The sequence below is a fragment of the Magnolia sinica genome, chromosome 10 (genome assembly GCF_029962835.1).
Source record: "Magnolia sinica isolate HGM2019 chromosome 10, MsV1, whole genome shotgun sequence".
Taxonomy (NCBI): Eukaryota; Viridiplantae; Streptophyta; class Magnoliopsida; order Magnoliales; family Magnoliaceae; genus Magnolia; species Magnolia sinica.
In genome coordinates this window covers 27,335,677-27,354,247 of record NC_080582.1, presented here as the reverse complement: position 1 = coordinate 27,354,247, position 18,571 = coordinate 27,335,677, and the positions used below count along the sequence as shown (strand labels likewise).

At 40.6% G+C, this 18,571-nt stretch overlaps 1 protein-coding gene across 1 annotated transcript in view; it reads left to right on the top strand.

Annotated features, from left to right (window-relative positions):
• LOC131258219 (double-strand break repair protein MRE11-like) overlaps positions 1 to 15,907 on the top strand; it is a 52,482-nt gene extending 36,575 nt beyond the window's left edge. The window contains 5 exon segments of the mRNA XM_058259360.1: positions 944 to 1,197; positions 2,423 to 2,543; positions 3,612 to 3,803; positions 10,446 to 10,569; positions 15,642 to 15,907. Of these exon segments, the coding sequence (XP_058115343.1) occupies positions 944 to 1,197; positions 2,423 to 2,543; positions 3,612 to 3,803; positions 10,446 to 10,484 (606 nt within the window). The 3' untranslated portion in view covers positions 10,485 to 10,569; positions 15,642 to 15,907.
• Positions 15,908 to 18,571: the final 2,664 nt, after the last annotated feature.

Below are 18,571 nucleotides of genomic sequence, written 5' to 3'. Positions count from 1 at the left end.
TCTGTATTGGTAACGGTAGCCGTAATGGTCACCACCATTACTGATACGGGTATCGGCCATAATGGCTGATATGGGGGTGTAGCGACCATTACGATCCCCGTAATGGTTGAAAATTTTCCTTTGTCTGAAAAATTCTGAAAAGATATACAGAAAAAATATGTATTCATTTTTTGATTCGAACATGTTTATGTTAGTGTAATGGTCCACTCTTTGGTGAGAGTGTTGTATTGGGCTGTCTAGTGAATTTTTTAATATGATTATGTCTCTAATATTTACACATCACAATCAAGCATTAGAACTAGAAATAAGAAAAAAAAATAAATGCATAAATACTACTTTTTCAATTTTTTGAAAAAAATGGCCTCGAAGCTTCTATTCGCTCAAATTATTTCAATCTACAGTTTTTATCTTAAAAACTATAGTAAGATGGTAAAAATTTGTCATAAAATGATTCGGGAGAGTTTTCGAAAATAGAAAAGTGAAAAAAAAGAGAGGAGACAAATGAATTTTTTTTTTAAAAAAAGTGACCATTTTTTGACTTTTATGGGAGTAACAGTCGTTATGCCCCGTAACGGCCTTTACGGCCACTGTAACGGCTGATACGGTCTCAAAAAACCAACTGCCACGTTTCACCCCTGTATTGCGTAACGGTCATGGCCGTTATCTATACGTATTGGCCTTTACGGGCGTATCGTAACTGATATGGAACACCTTCCTCTAATCCTATTTTCAAGCCCGTCAACCTTGACCAATGTTCCCATACTTGTAGCTAGGAGTTTTTGATCTTTGTTGCAGTTTGCACATGACTGAACCACCTCAATCCATGCTCTATCGTTTATCAACATCTTTGGGAATCATTTTCAAGTTTCAACATAAAGAGTTTTTTCCCCAATATTATATCACAATATATGCTTCTAAACCTTTTATGTGCAATTTCATATAGGATAGGAGGGGTAAAAGTACTGCTGGTGTTGGGAGTTCAAACTCATTTAGCGATGATGAAGATACCATGCAGACATTCACGAGCTCAAAGTCTGCCAGCCGAGGCAGAAAAGGGTCATCTGGAGCTTCACGGTCATCTCATGATGCTTCAGAGCTTGGTCAAAGGGGGGCTTCTAAGAGAGGCAGGGGCAGAGGCTCTAGTAGTTTAAAGCAAACAACACTTGATGCGACTATGAGAATCCGTAGTTCTGAGAGGTTTGTGTCATGCATGTGTGCATCTTGGAGAGTGCATGTGCCAAGGCCATCCATGTTTGCATGGATCATGTGGTTGAGGTTATTAAAGGGTTTTGTGACTCCCTTGAGTGGCCCAATCAAGAATCCTTAAAAAAAAAATAAAAATAAAAATTCTTTCCTTAATGGTCTTGCCCAGTGTTTATAGTCATTTTGATGCTCTTTTTTTTTTTTTTTTTTGTTAATAACGATATTGATAGAAATTGACAGAACATGTAGCAAAATGACTATAGACACTAGGAGGCCCTGTACTGTGTGCATATTCAACGTCATCTCATAAATGGTAATACACATCCACCATCGCATGGCTTAAATGTGGGTATCTCAATGGGCTGGGTCTTGGTTGGGTCAGTATCAGCTGAGCTGGATCCCGTAATCCAAGGGCTAATCCATTTCCCAACCTGAGCCGAACTCGGGCCTAATATTTAGTCCTGAGGGCTGACTTGATTAAAAATTTGCCTTAGCCTGGCCTGTTAAATATGTGGTACAAAGCTTTGATGATGATTTATGCGTGCACCCACCCACACACACAGATTTTCCTAGCCCAACCTGACCCGGTAGACCAATATCCTTGATCTGTCCCAGAACATTTACAAACCGACCTGACCTGATGGGCCTTGGAATCGAGGCCCAAGCCTGATCTGTGATGGGTCAGTCCTGAGGGCCTTGATGGACTGGCCCAACCTGTAACACCCTTATGTAGATGTAAGTTAACCCAGACAATCCAGGTCATATTCACTGGCCTTGTTGTGAATGAGAAAACCCAAAAATCACACCAATTGGATGACCTTAATTATCTGACATCACCAGCTGAATTTAGGTTTTGAACCATTCTCTTTTTGACCATCCATTTGATGTCCACTAACTGGGTGGCTGCCAGGATTCTCTAATAAGTTTGATTTTCACTGTATGGTCTGTCCTCATTGGGGCTCACAATTTCCATGGCCACAATCTTTGTACATGTGCCACATCCACAATGGATGAGTCGCTGCCATTTAAGAATTGGTGGAGAATGCTTATTATATTATGTTTGGTCTTATGTTTCCAGTTTCATGTAACACCCTGAGTCAATTCTTTTGCTGTATCTTGCTCCTGTACTGCATTCACTCTTTTCAGTGAGGTTTCTGAGAACTGCATCATTATAGAACTTGATTCAGGGTTGCTGTTTATCCTGTTTCTTTTATTGCAGGTCTGCATCAGTTTCTGCATCTGCTGCCGTTAGAAGTATTGCAGATGACGAAGATAACATGGACTCTGCTTCAAGTGATCAATCAGAGAAATATGAGATAAATGAAGTCGTCGATAATTCTGTATGGCTTATTATCTAGTTGCATGAGATCATTAATAGATACTTCTTGAACGTAACTGGGGGAAAATGGACTAAAATACACCTGTGATCCTGGAGTGAACTGTGAGAGAAGACTAGCAGGATGGAGGACTTAAATGAATCGATTCACCTCTTCATGAACAATACATTATCGATTTATACTTTTATGACTCCCTAACTCCTGGTGACATGAATCAAAATTCCGAACAATGCCGTTAATGGGGCAAACCGATCAAACACCTTTTGTATTTTTGGTTACACAATCTGCTCCAAAATTACAGGTGTCTTTGCACATGTTGTGAAATGTACAGCTGTACATACACATCCTATATTCTAACCATATATGTAGGTTTTCGTAGGTTAAGCCTCACGAAGCAACTCTGGAGATCAAGACTAGCAAGTATACATGTTTGCATTGTGCACATTGAGGGAAAATCAAGCATGCACCAGTTGCTCCAAGCTTAAATCTGGGGCCATGCACAATAGTTGGATATTAGGATCAGCTTGTCTTTTTTCACCAAAAGACTTGGTCTGTAATTTGTTGGTCTCTTGTACCATGGTTGGCATCTCTTGGACCATGGTTGGCACCTCCTTGTATCTGATGCTTGGTTATGCATGAGGGGCCACCACTGACACTTTGTTACTTATGATACATGGTGCATGGAAATCAACTCGAAAAATGCCCATAGTGCGGTATTTAGTATTTGACTTCATCTGTTCCTACGGTGAGAAACAATCATACCAGGCTGGTTTGACTGCTCAGGCACACGAGTGCCTTTTGCTTCTTGCGTTTACATGTTTGCATATGCATACACATGCATGCATATGCATTCATGCACTCACATGTGCTAAAAGGAAAGAAAGGTATTTATGCAGGAAAAACGTGCCATCTGCTGCTATTACTACTGCTGTTACTTTTTTTTTTTTTTAAAATTTCTTTTTTTTTTTAATTTTTTAAAGCTTCTTTAAAAAAGAAAAAAAAAAACTTTTGTTCTCTTTCTGTATGGTTTTAGCGATTTAAAAATTATTATTTTTTGTTTCTTCTCTCAAGGAACCTGAAGAAAGTCTCCGAGGTAAAGGACGCAAAAGGGTTGCAAGGGGAAGGGGTAGAGGCTCTTCAACGGCAACTAAGCGGGGAAGGAAAATGGATAACTCCCTAATCCATAACATGCTCATTAACAAGGACGATGACGATGATGATGACGATGACATGTCAAACAGATTAAAGAAAGCTCAACCTCGGGTGAGTGAAATTCTTTTTCCATCTTTCTCAGTTTTCCTTCAGGGTCTATTTGGGGCGAAGGATTTGTGAAAGCCATGAATTTCAAATCTTCCTCATTTGTGTTGATTGTAGCCCATCTGCACTGAACCCGAGCCACTCACCTTCTCTGACCGTGGCACAACATCCAAGCCCAGATCTCCAATACCCTTAACCCATCACTGCTCATTCTAGATCTGGTACTTGTCTCTGCATGCTGTCGATTTCGAATCGAGCACCCACCCTCATCTCCATCTCCCAAAAGCATCCCTGCACCCACTGCCGCTATCAGATACTATGCTCATCACCACCTCTGTTACTGGAATTCCACCACAACCAACCTCATTAGCAATCCCTGTCGGATTTGGAAACCCACTTGCAACAAATTCATCTTCTCTATCCTGAATTTTTAAGTAACAGTTTTTGTTCTGAATCTTTTTCCTATTCTTAACTGTAGTTTAAAAACACAATTTGATCAGATTTCATGTTCGCCTATCAAACAAATGACCAAATTCATCTTCAAAATCTCTTCTTCATATATATATATATATATGGGAAAAGGTACTATGCGCTCGACCTCACGAGTTCGTCCCATGAGGTCAAGCTGTGTGGGCCCCACCGTGATGCGTTTCGAACATCTGATGCACCATTCCATCGTGGGCCTAGGTCTCAAAAATCAAGTCAATCCGTGACTTGTGTGGGCCACACCACATACAGAAGTGGGGAGGGGCCGTGCACCATTAAAACATTCATAATCATTTTTTGGGCCCACCGAGATGTGGTTTGCAAATCCAGCCCATCCATTATGTGTGTCCCACTTGGATGAGGGTTTAGACCAAGTTTCAGAAGCATTCAAAACTCAGGTGGGCCCCACCAAGTGCTTTTATATGTTTTAACGGTGTCTTCACATGATTTTAGATGGTATGGCCCACCTGAGTTCCGTATATCCCATAATTTAGAGGGGACCCATCAAATGCACGGTGTTGATGGTCGACACGCATCACGGTGGGGCCCACACAGCTCGACCTCACGGGAGCTTATCGTGAGGTCGAGCGCATAGTACCTTTTCCCTATATATATATATATATATATATATATATATATATATAGGGAAAAGGTTCTATACAGTCGAGCTCATGGGAACTCCCCATGAGGTCGAGCTGTGTGGGCCCCAACATGATGCGTGTCAAACACCTACCTCATTAGTCAGATGCACCATTCCATGGTGGGCCCAGGGCTTAAAAATCAAGTCAATCTGCGACTTGTGTGGGCCACACCACATACAAAAGTTGAGAGGGGTTACCCTCCATTAAAACATTCATAATCATTTTTTGGGCCCACCGAGATGTGGTTCACAAATCCAGCCCATCCATTATGTGTGTCCCACTTGGATGAGGGGACATACCAACTTTCAGATGCATCCAAATTTCAGGTGGGCCCCACCAAGTGCTTTTATATGTTTTAGGCATGTCTTCACATGATTTTTAGGCATGTCTTCACATGATTTTAGATGGTATGGCCCACGGGAGTTCTGTATATGGCTGACTTTTGGGATATCCCATAATTTAAAGGGGACCCATCAAATGCACGGTGTTGATGTTCGACACACATCATGGTGGGGCCCACACAGCTTGACCGTATAGAACCTTTTCCTATATATATATATATATATATATATATATATATACACACACACACATATATACATATATATTGGGGCCAATGAAAAGAAAGGTCGCTTGTTCAAGACTTCGTTGATTCTACTCGACTGGACAAACTAGGATACACTAGAAAAAAGGGAAAAAAAAAAAGAACAAAGAAAAAAAGAAAAAGAAAAAGAAAAGAAAGCTCGACGAAATTCTACTCGACTCCCTAAGGCAGATAGAGGGAGGGATGGATGGAGGAAGGCTAATGCTGATGGAGGAATAATCAACGCCCCTTAAAGCTAAGGAATCCACCATGTCATTTGCATTTCTACTGGCATATGTAAACAAAATGTTTAGCCTAGAGGCAATTAGGTGGAGACGCTTCTAGGCCCATGAAATAACATTAAAGGAATACCTTCGACAATAACTAGGCTGGAGAATTTTCAAGCAAACAGGTGGAAGTCCTCTTAAGGTTACAACTTTGACTCTAGTTGCATAGCCTTCACTCACTTCACTAAATAATGAAAAAGCTATCAGACTATTTTCATCTCTATCCAGTAACCACTCCCCCAATCCCACTTTGTCCTGGATTGGCAAGAGAGGAACTGTCAAAATTAAGCTTCCATTTGGAGAGTGGACTGCCATTTGGGGTCAATTTTCACTTTCGGAAGTCCACTATTTACCACCAAGGACCATTGTTCTAGAAAATCTCAGGTAGCCATTCCCTGGAACTCTGGAACGTGAGATCCCGATTAATCATGCTGCTTTGTTGCTTTCCATCACTTTTGGTAAGGATGCCTTATTGTCCTTGAGGATTCAGCTATTTCTTTCCTTTTGTACTTCCAAACACAACTTTTTTTTTTTTCTTTCGAATGGTAAGATTGTTTGTATTAACAATGGAAAAAATCTTTAGGAAGGATGCTCCCTAGCTTTAAATATTAAATATTACAGCATCACCTTTCAAAATAAATAAATAAAAACTGCACCTTGATGTTCAGGCCTCAGAAATCATGATCAAACTCCATGTTCTGGCATTTCCATAGTTATAGCATTGATTTGAGACACAATCTCTTTTGGGAAATTTAGCAAAATAAATTTATCTTGGATTTCTTTATTCAAAAATTACTTTAGTATTAAAGTTTTGACTAAAACTTATCACCATCAAAGTTGTTCCCAGAGTACCTTTCTTTACGTTTACCTTCCCCATCCCATTGACTTCTTTACTTTATGACTGATTTGCCCCCTGATTAGGCTTTGACAAACAAAAATGCATGCCTGACTTACGTAGTCATATGAGGTGTCAGTTTTGGACATGGATAGAGTTGTTTCATGTGGATGAAATCCACACTGGCCATCAGGTAAGCAACCTTGTGTTTGGATAGGGCCCCAAAAATTAGGCCGAGTCAAAACTCAGGTGGGCTACACCATGGGAACCATTGAGACTGGAGACCACCATTAAAATTGTCCAAGTTATGGTTTGGCCCATTTGAGTTTCGAATCTGCCTGATTTTTGGAATCACGTCGTAACATGAGCTGGCTCAATGGATGGATAGAGTGGTGTCCCACGGACAACACAACGGTGGGTCCACAAAACTTTGTTGCACAGGTTCCCTCTAAAAGGTGCCATAAGAAATTCATGTCGGTAGTTACTGAAGAGAAAATCTGAAAGTGTGGGCTTCCAAATAGAGCCACACTAGTGTTCCTCATGCTATGTACCTAACGAGGCAAACCGAGAGCCATGTGGTTGAAACTTTCATGAGATCCACACTGTCCATCAGTTACACTGCCTCCTATCATGATGTCCAAAACTTATGTACACCACGGCATTGGAAATAATTGGGATGGAACACCGAACACTAGTTGTGTGTAGGGCCCACTGTGGTGTTTATATGCCATCCAGTCCATTCATCTGTTCTGCTGCAGCGTGATGAAAGAATTACCCAATAATCATAGTATTCAAAAACTCAGGTGAGCCATACCACATGAATTAAAGAGTTTTTAGGTATAAAGTTGGTCCACCTGAGTATTGAATCAACCTGATTTTTGCGAACAAAGCCAAAAATGGGTGGTATACCTGAATGGATGCATGAATTTCATCCACGTTAAGTTGTTTGCCTCATGTTAGAATGTAACCCCGTCAGGAATCTATAGTTATGCATGTGCTTTCCTTCCAAATATCATGGGATTGGCTTTTGTGGATCCTCTGCAATGATTGTAGAACAAGCTGATTCTACAATGCTGTGTATACAGCCCACCATGAAGTGTTAATGATATCAAATCCTTCATTCATGGCTGCCTTTGCGTGTTCTTCTTCGAGATGAAAATGCCTGTCTGAAATTCAGGTGGGCCATAATCATGCCCAAAATCTATAAAATCATGTGGTGTGGCCCACATGAATTTTTGATGTACTGATTTTTGCCTATTAATCATGGTGATGAATATTGTGAATGGATTGGATGGCATATACAAAACACGATGGGCTCACCCTACACAATCTAGAAGGTTTTTATGATGTTCTTTCCTGTCCCAATTGTTCTTTGTGGCATGGTGCATGCATGTTTTGGATCAAATTGATTTTTGGGACACAGGGAGGACGTAAAGGGGTGCACACTTTTTGGACGATTGGATGTGGGCCTTACATCACTTAGACCCCACACACTATGTTGCAAAATATGCTTATTACAAACATTTGTAGACCCTCCTCTTCTCTGTAATTATATTATGAATATTAGGAAGAGCCCATTTTGCCTTTGTTGCTGCTTACTGGGCTGACATGCTTAAGTGGTCTGATATTTGGAACTGTCCACGTTGTCGATTCTATGCTATAAGGTTCAACCAAGAAACTTATTGCTGAAAACATAATTTTGATGAGTTTTAAACAATGATGAAAAGATTTTCAATGGCTGCATTTAACTATAAAAATCAAAGTCTAGGTTCATCTTGAAAGTGTAATTACAGGACAATGTCTTATTTATTGTAGTAAAGAGAGCACGGACAATTCAGATCATAGGAACATCTCAGCATGCGGGTATGATGCATCCCGAGTCATAAGGGAAGCAAAACTAGATATGTTAGGTAGCACTATTTGTCAAGATTGTCCTTGCAGGACCAGTATTCGAAGTATCAATATCACTATAAGTTTTGTTGGTCGAGGATATGGAAACAATATTGATATGGCTGATAACTGGAAATGTAGGTGAACATGGGGAAAACATTGGAATTTTTCAGCGAAACTTTAGGAGAGGTTAAAATACACATATTTGCATATTTAGGAATAAAAAAATTGCAAAAAATAAATAAATTCATACATAATAAGTTTCCATTTAATGGGGGCCTAAAAGCATGAGCTGTCATAAGAAATCAGTCCAACCATCCCATCAATCCCATCTATCCATCCAACCTTCCATCCAAAAATCCATCAATATTTTAGAATATCAATTACACAGGTATTTCGTTTAGAAATCGTCAACAACTGGAAACGAGACAAAAGGTTGTGGTCTTGATATCATCCATGTTGCGATAATGATAATATCGTGATATTATTGATATTATCATCAACAATTTGAATACTGCATACAACCATGCACCCACAAAAAAAGTTGAAGTGGAATTTTTTTTTGTTAATAAATAAAATTTTGGTGATTTCGATATATTGGTGATATAATCGAAATATCGTCGATACACTGGCCATACAAGCGACACCTGAAATTTACACGGCTGAAAACATTAGCGATACATTGGAGATACAAGCCACACTTGGAATTTACATAGTTGAAAATATTGGCAATACTTAGTGATAAATCACCGATACGTGGAATTTCTAATACTGCCAGTGTTCTCAGTATTGCCGAGCTGGAGACATGGATAATATCAGGGATACTTTGAACAATGAGCAGGACTGCATGGGCGTTCCTTGCGTTGAGCGCTATGTTGTAGGATCTGATCATGTGTCAGATCCATGCTGTCCATCTAGTGCGCTGCCATAATTTCACTTTGGTTCCTAAAAATTAGTCTAATCCAAGACTTAGGTGGGCCACACCATAAGGAACAATGTAAAATCATGCCTGAAAACCTCTAGATACATGTGTTGTGGTCCACGTTAGTGTTGGAATGTCCTGATTTTTGGGGCTTCCTTTCATCCTGGTGGGGCATGTTAGATGAATTTTTTGGATGGTTTTAATGGGCAGGCATCCCTTCTCAACTGTTCCTGTGGTGCAACCCACCTTTGTTTTGGGCCCTTGACCAAAAACAGGGTGGTGCATCATTTGGACAGGGTGGATCTCATCCACATGAAGTCGTTCCATCTAAGTCAGAAAATGTCAGACAAGGCAAGTGACACAAGCGTTTTTTTTCGTCAAAGCTAAAACCTAATGTGGGGATAAATTAGTTATAATGCCCAAAAGTTACTTTTTTTATCTAGACCAGTGCATTTTGGCAACTACTTTTGTGAGAGATGTGTTTTTGGAAATCTTTAATAGATAAGTAGTTTTTTGAATAAAGAAATCTAAAATAGATTTATTGTAGTTAATTTTCCTTTTCCTTTTAACTATTAGTTCATGACAGTATTAAGTAAAGAAAAGATGTATTAGACAAATATGCCTTGTAAATAATTCTAGAAAGCTAGAAAAGAGCACTAAATTCCATGCCCAAATATGCATAATACATGCTTGTAGGGCATGCATTTCTAATGGAACACCATGACTAACTGAACAATATGAGTGCCCCTGTTAATAGTTTTTTTTTTTTTTTTTTTTTAAAAGATTGCCCCTGTTAATAGTTAAAACATTTTCCACTTGTTTACACATGAGCCTTTTGGGTCCTGCTACATCAGTTAAAACATTTTCCAATTGTTTACACATGAGCCATTGAGCTGAATGTGGCATAGTGGCACCTTTTTTTCTTTTGTTTTGTTTTGTTTTGTTTTTTTTTTTTTGTTTTTCCTTTGTTTCTTTATTTTAAATGTTGGTCTGTAAATTGTCAGGTGACACGGAACTACGGGTCTCTTCTAAGAAAGAAATGATTGCTGTCATGGTTGGTTTTGGATTCCCATCAGCAAAGACTACTCAGGATTGTCTGATTGTTCAACGAGTGCCATGCAAATACAGGTTGGCTTTTTCTTTCTTTCTTTCCTTTTTTTTTTTTTACCTCCTATGCTCTGTTCTTTTTCTTGAATAGTTGATATGCAGCAGCTGGTATTTTAACCAAAACTCTGATCCAGCAGTGGTTGATAAGATTTTGCCATGCAAATGATTGGATGTAGAACTGTCCAATCATTTGGACACCAATTGAATTCAGGGCCCACTAGGTGTAGAGTGCTGATCCCCCAAATGGTACATGTCTATTGCTGAAAGTTGGCAGGAGCATTTGGGTTTTCTTGTTACCATGCCAATTTAAAATGTTGCCTGTAACACTTGTGTGAACAAAGCATGAAAAACTGCATGTTTTTACTATAAAGTCCTATTCATGTCTACAAGTAGCCATGTGCCAATTTGGAACACGTGGTCTCTCAACCGTGCATTATGCAGGTCTACTATATTATGATTTATGACCCGAGAAAAAAAATCAATCTCATTCTCATACCTAAGGTCAGCCATGTATATATGTTGACGGTAGACAATTGGCAATTTTGAGAACTCTATTTTTTTGTACATTCAATCAGTAGCTGACTAGCTCAGTTCTCGGGCGAAGGTCGTCTGCTAGGTGTGGTTAGGTGGCTTTAGCGGGCTAAGGATTCAAGCCTAAGCAACAACTTGCCATGAAAAATTCATGGTTTATGCATCAACTTTAGAAACAAAGGATGTGCCTAGAATGTGGACAAACCTCTCTCGTGGGCCCCACATCTCATGGGTTAGGACCTCGACTGAACCCCCCTCGTGGGCCCCAAATCACATGGGTACTGCCTCACACGGGCCGCCCACACAGAGTGTGTCCTTATATCCCATAGGCTACCCCACTCGAGCCCGTGTGAAAATGCCTCTACATTAATCACCCCCGGTGAGGAGTCTTGAACATGAGACCTCCCGCCTTGATACCACTTTGATGCAGAACAATTAACCACTTACTCTAAAAGCTCGAACTGATAGAGCATGGCGAATTAATCCCTTTATCTCATATCCCAGGCCCTACATCTCAGGGGTTAGGACCTTGGCTGAACCCCCCTCGTGGGCCCCAAATCACATAAGTACTGCCTCACATGAGCCACCTACCTCGCACAGGTGGGGCCCGCCTCACACGGGCCACCCACCCCGAGTGTGTCCCCGTGTCCCACAGGCTACCTCACTTAAGCCCGGTGTGAAAATGCCCCTGCATTACCCTACCCAACCCATTTAAATCCCAACCCATTTAAATGTAATCGATAGCCATGTTGTGTCCAACCCCAACTAGTTAGTACATACATACACGATATGTGTATCTATACTTGTACTATTTTGTCTTAGGTCTTCAACTCCATCTACAGGTGACCTTTTAGTGACTATGTTAATTGGAAATATCAGGGTAGCATCTGGAAAATCTATTAGTTAGAAGAGGAACCTTGGCTCTGCTAGTTGACAGCCCTAGTTAGACATATTTTACTTAAGAAGAAGAGTAGTAGTCCGCTAGTGATATACATCTCACCTTGAAACTAGTTTAGTCTGCTGATGCTATCCCGAGAATGTTGACTATTTGGCATGGCCAAGGTATTCAAAAACGGTAACGGTTTCCGTAATGGCCACCACCATTACCATCATGATGCTGGCCGTAGAGGCCGTTATAGCCACACACACATGCACACGCACAAAAAATACAAATAAATGTCAGCCCATAACAGCCGGTTATTGGCCATTTTTACATAATGGCCATTACGGCCCCATAACGTGTAATGTTGGCCAGCATTATTATTATGTAACGGCCGTTAACCCTTTTTGCAACTTTGGGCTTGGCATACTTGAAATGGTTAATGCACTAAGGGTCGATTCACAAATATGTTTAGGAATTCTTTACGCTTGTGGTTGAAATTCTTGACATGCTCGAGAAGCAACTCTTCAATTTCATGGATGGGTTGTAATGTTGAGTGCAGTAGTGCATGACTTAGCATTGGCAATGGCAGTAGTGTAGAGCATGATTTAGTTCATAAGGGGAGAATCTTCCAGGCCAAGATCACCGAGGGATGGTCATGGTAAATATAGGGGAGAACGAGAGGATTCTTTCCACAAGGATGGGTCGAGCAAGGCATCATGTGGTAGAGATGGCAAAGGTGTCAAGGACATGAAGGATGGCAAGAACAAATTTGACGTGTCCAAATCGCGAGGGGGGAAGTGCTTCATCTGTGGTGGGCCACATATCATAAGAGAATGCCTGGGTAGATAGGTGCTCACCACCCTTGCAATTTAAGTTGAACGAGAAGAAGGATAAGGATAGTGAGTAGTACATTGGGTCGATGCGACTCAACGCTATGAATGGCAAGCCCAAAAGCCAAGAGAAGTTGGACTTGCTTCATTTGCGACGACAATTATTAGGCAAAGGATTGGCCACCAAAGAAGCCTTTGGGTTTGTTCTAAGTGGAGGACCAAGGGATGATCATCTGGTATTTGGGTGCATCGCAAAGCCTAATGATGGAGGTTGGCAAGCCACTTAATGAGAGTTGATATATGTGGATCAAGGTATTCTGTAACGGTAACTGTGGCCATAATGGCCACCACCATTACCTTTACGATATGGGTTGTAACGACTATTATGACCCTTGTAATGGCCGTTACGGTCTTTTTTTTTTTTTAAATTGGAAAAAAAAAATCTACGAAAAGCTGATATATGCCCCATAACGTTGAAAAAATATATGAAAAACCTATATTTGCCCCGTAACATACCATTACAAGGCGTTACGGCCTTCACAGGGGGCGTAACGGGCTATTAACAACAGTTATTGGTCCTTTTCCTTACCATAACAGTTGTTATGGTTGTTACGGCTGTTACGACCCCATAACGCATAACAATTGCAATTGTTACCTTTATGTAATGGCATTTATGGCCCTGTAATGGCTTTTACGACACACCATGATGTGGATGTACATATCAACACTACCTCTACTCGAGCTTTGGTGGACAGAAGAGCGACAGACAACTTCCATCTTAGGAGAGGATGTGAATCGATTGAGTGTGAACTTGGAAGCCAAGGCCATTCAAGGCGTGGCCAAGGACACGGTGCTATGTGTTGGTGGGCGGGTTGGCAAGACGAATCTATCCGCCGTTCCGTTGGATGATTTCAATTTAATATTAGGCATGAACTTCATGTACTAGGTGAAGGGATTCCCACACCCCGTCTTGTAGTGATGGGTATCATGGATGAGGGGCATCCATGCATGGTAATGATGGGGCACAAAGGAAAGGCCGAGGTTGGGAAGATCTCAGCCTTGCAACTAATAGAGGTTGGCAACAACAGGACTATACTGCCTGACAGTTTGAGGAACCAACGCAAAACTTCATCTACAAGTGGTTGGCGAGGGTGTCAATGCAATAGGTGGGGGACAGTATAATCGACCGATCATCCTCATGGGCCTAAGTCATGGACTTAGCTAAATTCATGTCTGACTTGTGCTATAGAGAGGGTCTGTACTTCCAGGAATTTTAGAATAAAGTAGAAGTGTTGGAAAGTTGCAGAGAATAGTAGGTTAGTGTAGAGAATTGTAGAAAGTGCTAGAGTTGTGTAGAATGGTGCAGAGTTGTATAGAGATCTTTGAAAATTTTCTAGAGAACTTTAGTAGAGTCTTGTAGAGAAGTGTGGAATATTCTAGAAAGTTCTAGGCTGTTGGATGAGTGCCATGTGACACAATCCTACTCATACATGTGTGGATTCTATCAACTTCTTAATGTCTGGCTCGTTGGTTGAACTGGAAGAGACGTGTGTGGTGTACGAGTCATCGAGGGTTCTACACCCGGCTGTACCTTTGTAAACCTTACCACGTCGGAAGTATCCAAGGCTAAACAAAAAAGGTCTATGTAAGGGGGGGAAGTCCTCATTTGTAAAAAAGTCAAGAGAGGTAACTTTAAGTGTTCTAGTGTAATCTAAGGTGTTCTTCCATATCTTGTCTCTCTTGCCTCTTAGGGGGTGTTTGTTTTTCAATTCCCCCATGTAAATACATGTAAATGTATGTAAATGGGTAATGATTAATTACCAATGTAATTCCTGTATTTTTTTTAAAATTTTTTTTATTTCGACAATGACGGCTTGCTTTTTTAATACTAAAATCGAGGAGGGTGCAAATTTCATGTGGGGGCCATTGATATATGTGGCTTATCCATGTCGTCCATACATATTGTGGCTGATTTTAGGACATGAACCCAAAATTGAGGTAGATCCAAAACTCAAGTGGACCATGCAACATAAGATGGTTGGTTGCACGCTTACTACTAAAAACCTTTTATGGCCACAATTTCCAATGGTGTGGGCCACTTGAGTTTTGGATCCGCCTCATTTTTGGGCTCATGTCCTAAAATGTTCAGGTAAAACAGATGGATGGCATGGATATGTCACATATATCACAGTGGAACCCACAGATTTAAATCATCCTTTTATGGACTGAGTTTCAAGGTGGAAATACCCCTTGGCTATCAAATGGAAGTAAATAGCAGTAATGAGCTATTTAGTGGTAATTACCAAGGAATTGAAAAATCAAACACCCCCTTGGTGAGTTGTGGTGCTTTGCACGTGGGGTGTGCTCTTGGGGAAGGCTGACTCATTGATGATGGGATAATGAGATAAGTGCAGACAGTCGCACTAGGGCCATGACAATGGGCTCTTTAACTCAAGCATGAGGGTCTAAAATTTTCCTGGGTTTCATCCAAAATTTTTATTTCACTCGTTGCAGGTTTTCTTGAATTCTGTCAAATCTTTGATTTCATTTCTTCTTCTTCTTCTTCTTCTTCTGCTTTTCCTTTTTTTTTTTTTTAAAAAAAAAAAAATTTATTTTACACACACACAGACACCCCACACACTCTCTTGCACTCAACACCACAAGGGACGCTCAAAACCGTGACCTCTTATTGAAACTCGAGAGAGTCTACCACTGAGGCACGACAACAGATGCCTTTGATTTCATTTCACTTGTTTAGAATCCTTTTGACTATCTTGTTTAATGGGGAAGTTTTGGATGTTACAAATCACTGTTAAACTGATCTGATCTGTCTCTTTGATTCAGTCAGGCTGAAAGGCAGCAGTTCAGGATTTGTCACATTGTTGATGGGTGCAGCTGAGTCAAGCTTGCTGTTGGAAGACGGTTCAGCTCTAGATCATCTAGCTTCTGGAGCTTTAGTTTCTCCTGTTATTTCTCTTTCTGAGATTCTATGGAATTCTTATTACTTCTGATTCTACATGATGTAGATTTCAGTGCAGATTGCTATACTTAGAAATGCTGTATGCAGTTTTGGATGTAGCAAAAGAAATAGCGGCGCATGTTATTTTAGGAGTCAACAGGTGTGATTTGTGTTTGGGTTGTGCATGCCAAAAAAGTAATATTTGTGTATGGGCCATAGAAGGTTTACCACAACGTAGGTGTATGGGCCATATGAGTTTTGGATCATGCCAATATTTGTGTTCTTGGTTCATGCTGGTGGAAATCACAGAGTGAGGCCAGGAAGGTTTCAATGGTGGACCTTTCCATTCTCACTTTTTCCTGTGGTTTGGCCCCCTTGAGTTTTGCATCTGCCTTATTTCTGGGCTCATGTCTTAACATGAGCTACGAATGAGATGAATGGGTTGGATGTTACCCGGACATCATGGTGGGCCTCAGAGGTTTTGCTTAGACAAGCTCTCTATACAGGGGCCGTGGGTGAATGAGAGAGGGAGTTATGTTTGCAAATGTCGGTTGCACCGGTAAGATGTGATCTCAAATTCAGGCAGATTCAAAACTCAAAGGTTGACCATACCACAACGCAGAGGGAGACATTTTCTAAACGGTTTGTTGCTTTTCCTATTGGATAGGCCCATCTCATGAGTGGATGGGCTGATTTTTGCATATGTCATGCACTGCTTAATTGTCCCAAACACTGCTAGGTTGGCATCTGTGCGTGTTGCATGTAAATACCTTTGACGTCATTAATGAACCATCACACATGGCATGGAGAGATCAAAACCGTTAACATAGGATGGACAATCCTAGAAGGGAAGCAGATAGAGGCAATCAGCGTGGGATGGATGCAAGAATCCGGTTGTAACTGAACATTTTTTTTGCCATATAGAGATTAATTGAAGTACTTGATTTATCACATCTATTTAGAAGGTTTGGGAATTTTGCCATGAATGATTCAGATCCCATGAAATTGCTGTGACCTCAATTGATGAAAATTCTATAAGTACAGACTTGTAATATTGGGATAAGGAGGATTGCATACAATTGCGTTCACAATTTCATGCATACGGTAACGAAAACACAGATGATTATTGTTTAGCAGTCACGTGAACAGGTGAAGTAAATGGTGCTGGTAATGTAAAGCTGAAAGACTGTGTTAGCCCCCTTAAGTTTTGGATCTGCCTTATTTATGGGCTCATGTCTTAACATGAGCTACGAATCGAATGAATGGGTTGGATGTCACACGGACATCATGGTGGGCCTTTGAGGTTTTGCTTAGATGAGCTCTTTATACAAGGGCCGTGGGTGAATGGGAGATGGACTTATGTTTGCATGTGTCGGTTGCACCAGTAAGATGTGATCTCAAATTCAGGCAGATTTGAAACTCAAAAGGTTAACCATACCACAATGCAAAGGGGGGCATTTTCTAAACGGTTCGTTGCTTTTCCTATTGGATAGGTCCATCTTATGAATGGATAGAGTGATTTTTAGATATGTCATGCATTGCTTAAATGTCCCAAACACTGCGAGGTTGGCATCTGTGCGTGTTGCATGGAAATACTTATGACATCATTAATGATCCATCACACATGGCATGGAGAGATCAAAACCATTAACATAGGACGGACAATCCTAAAAGGGAAGCAGATAGAGGCAATCAGCATGGGAGATGGATTCAGGAATCCGGTTGTAACTGAACATTGTTTTTGCCATATATAGATTAATTGAAGTACTTGATTTATCACCTGTTTAGAAGGTGTGGGAATTTTTCCATGAATGGTTCAGATACCACACATTTTGGCTCTCTTAAACATGGTGTTGCTTGTAGGCCTTTCCGATATATTCATTTCTTTTGTAATTTGCAGTCACTCATGTACAAGCTATGACATTATTGGTGGACGGTGTAGGCATTGCATACAGATGTCCACACCAACTAGCCATACTATTATTATTTTTGCAATGCAATCGGACTCCTATTTCTTCTAAAGGCAATCGAAAGACTCTTGTTCCTGAAGAATATAAGAAAGGTCCGCAACTCGGGGAGAAGAAAAGACGAATTAAAAAGAAAGAAAGAAGCCCACACTTTGGACTAAGAAAAAAAGAGAAAAGCCGTGTGTCTGGGTTAGAGAGGAAAGAAGAGGTTCACCTACATACGGATTAAGAAAAAGCCCACACATCATACTAGAAAATGGAAGTGATTAGGGATGCAGTATGGAGGGATCAACAAAGCTAATTAAGAAGAAGCTGCAATCCAAGGGAACTTGTTGGAAATGAGAGCTTTCTTGAGCCTACCATTCCAACAATTTCTTCCTTCCCATAGAGAAGAAGGCCGCGTGTAGAGTGGGTGTAAAGTTTTCCAAGAAGAAGAGCTCATAGGATTTGAAGATGATTTTGTGCAGAACTAGGTAGTTTTCCATCAATACTCTCGGTGGAATGGATAGATGGTTATTGACTTTATCACGTCCCTCCTTACGCCAATTCAATTTTGATTTAGATTTCTTTTTCCAGGCCAGAAAAATTTGTTCACCGGAACTGGAGATTGGAACGTCATCGGGTAGTTAGACAGCTACAAGAGACAAGGGGGAAGATGGAACTAGGAGAGAGCGAAGAAAGGAGAGTGAAGAAAATAGAGTGCTTTTGGATGCGCCACTCATTTTTAAGCTCATGTTATAGAGGACACGGATAATGATGTGGTGAGCACTGCGGCCCACTGCCATGTATATATTTTATATCCATGCCATCCATTGGTTTTTCCAACTCCTTTTAAGACACAAACCGAATAATG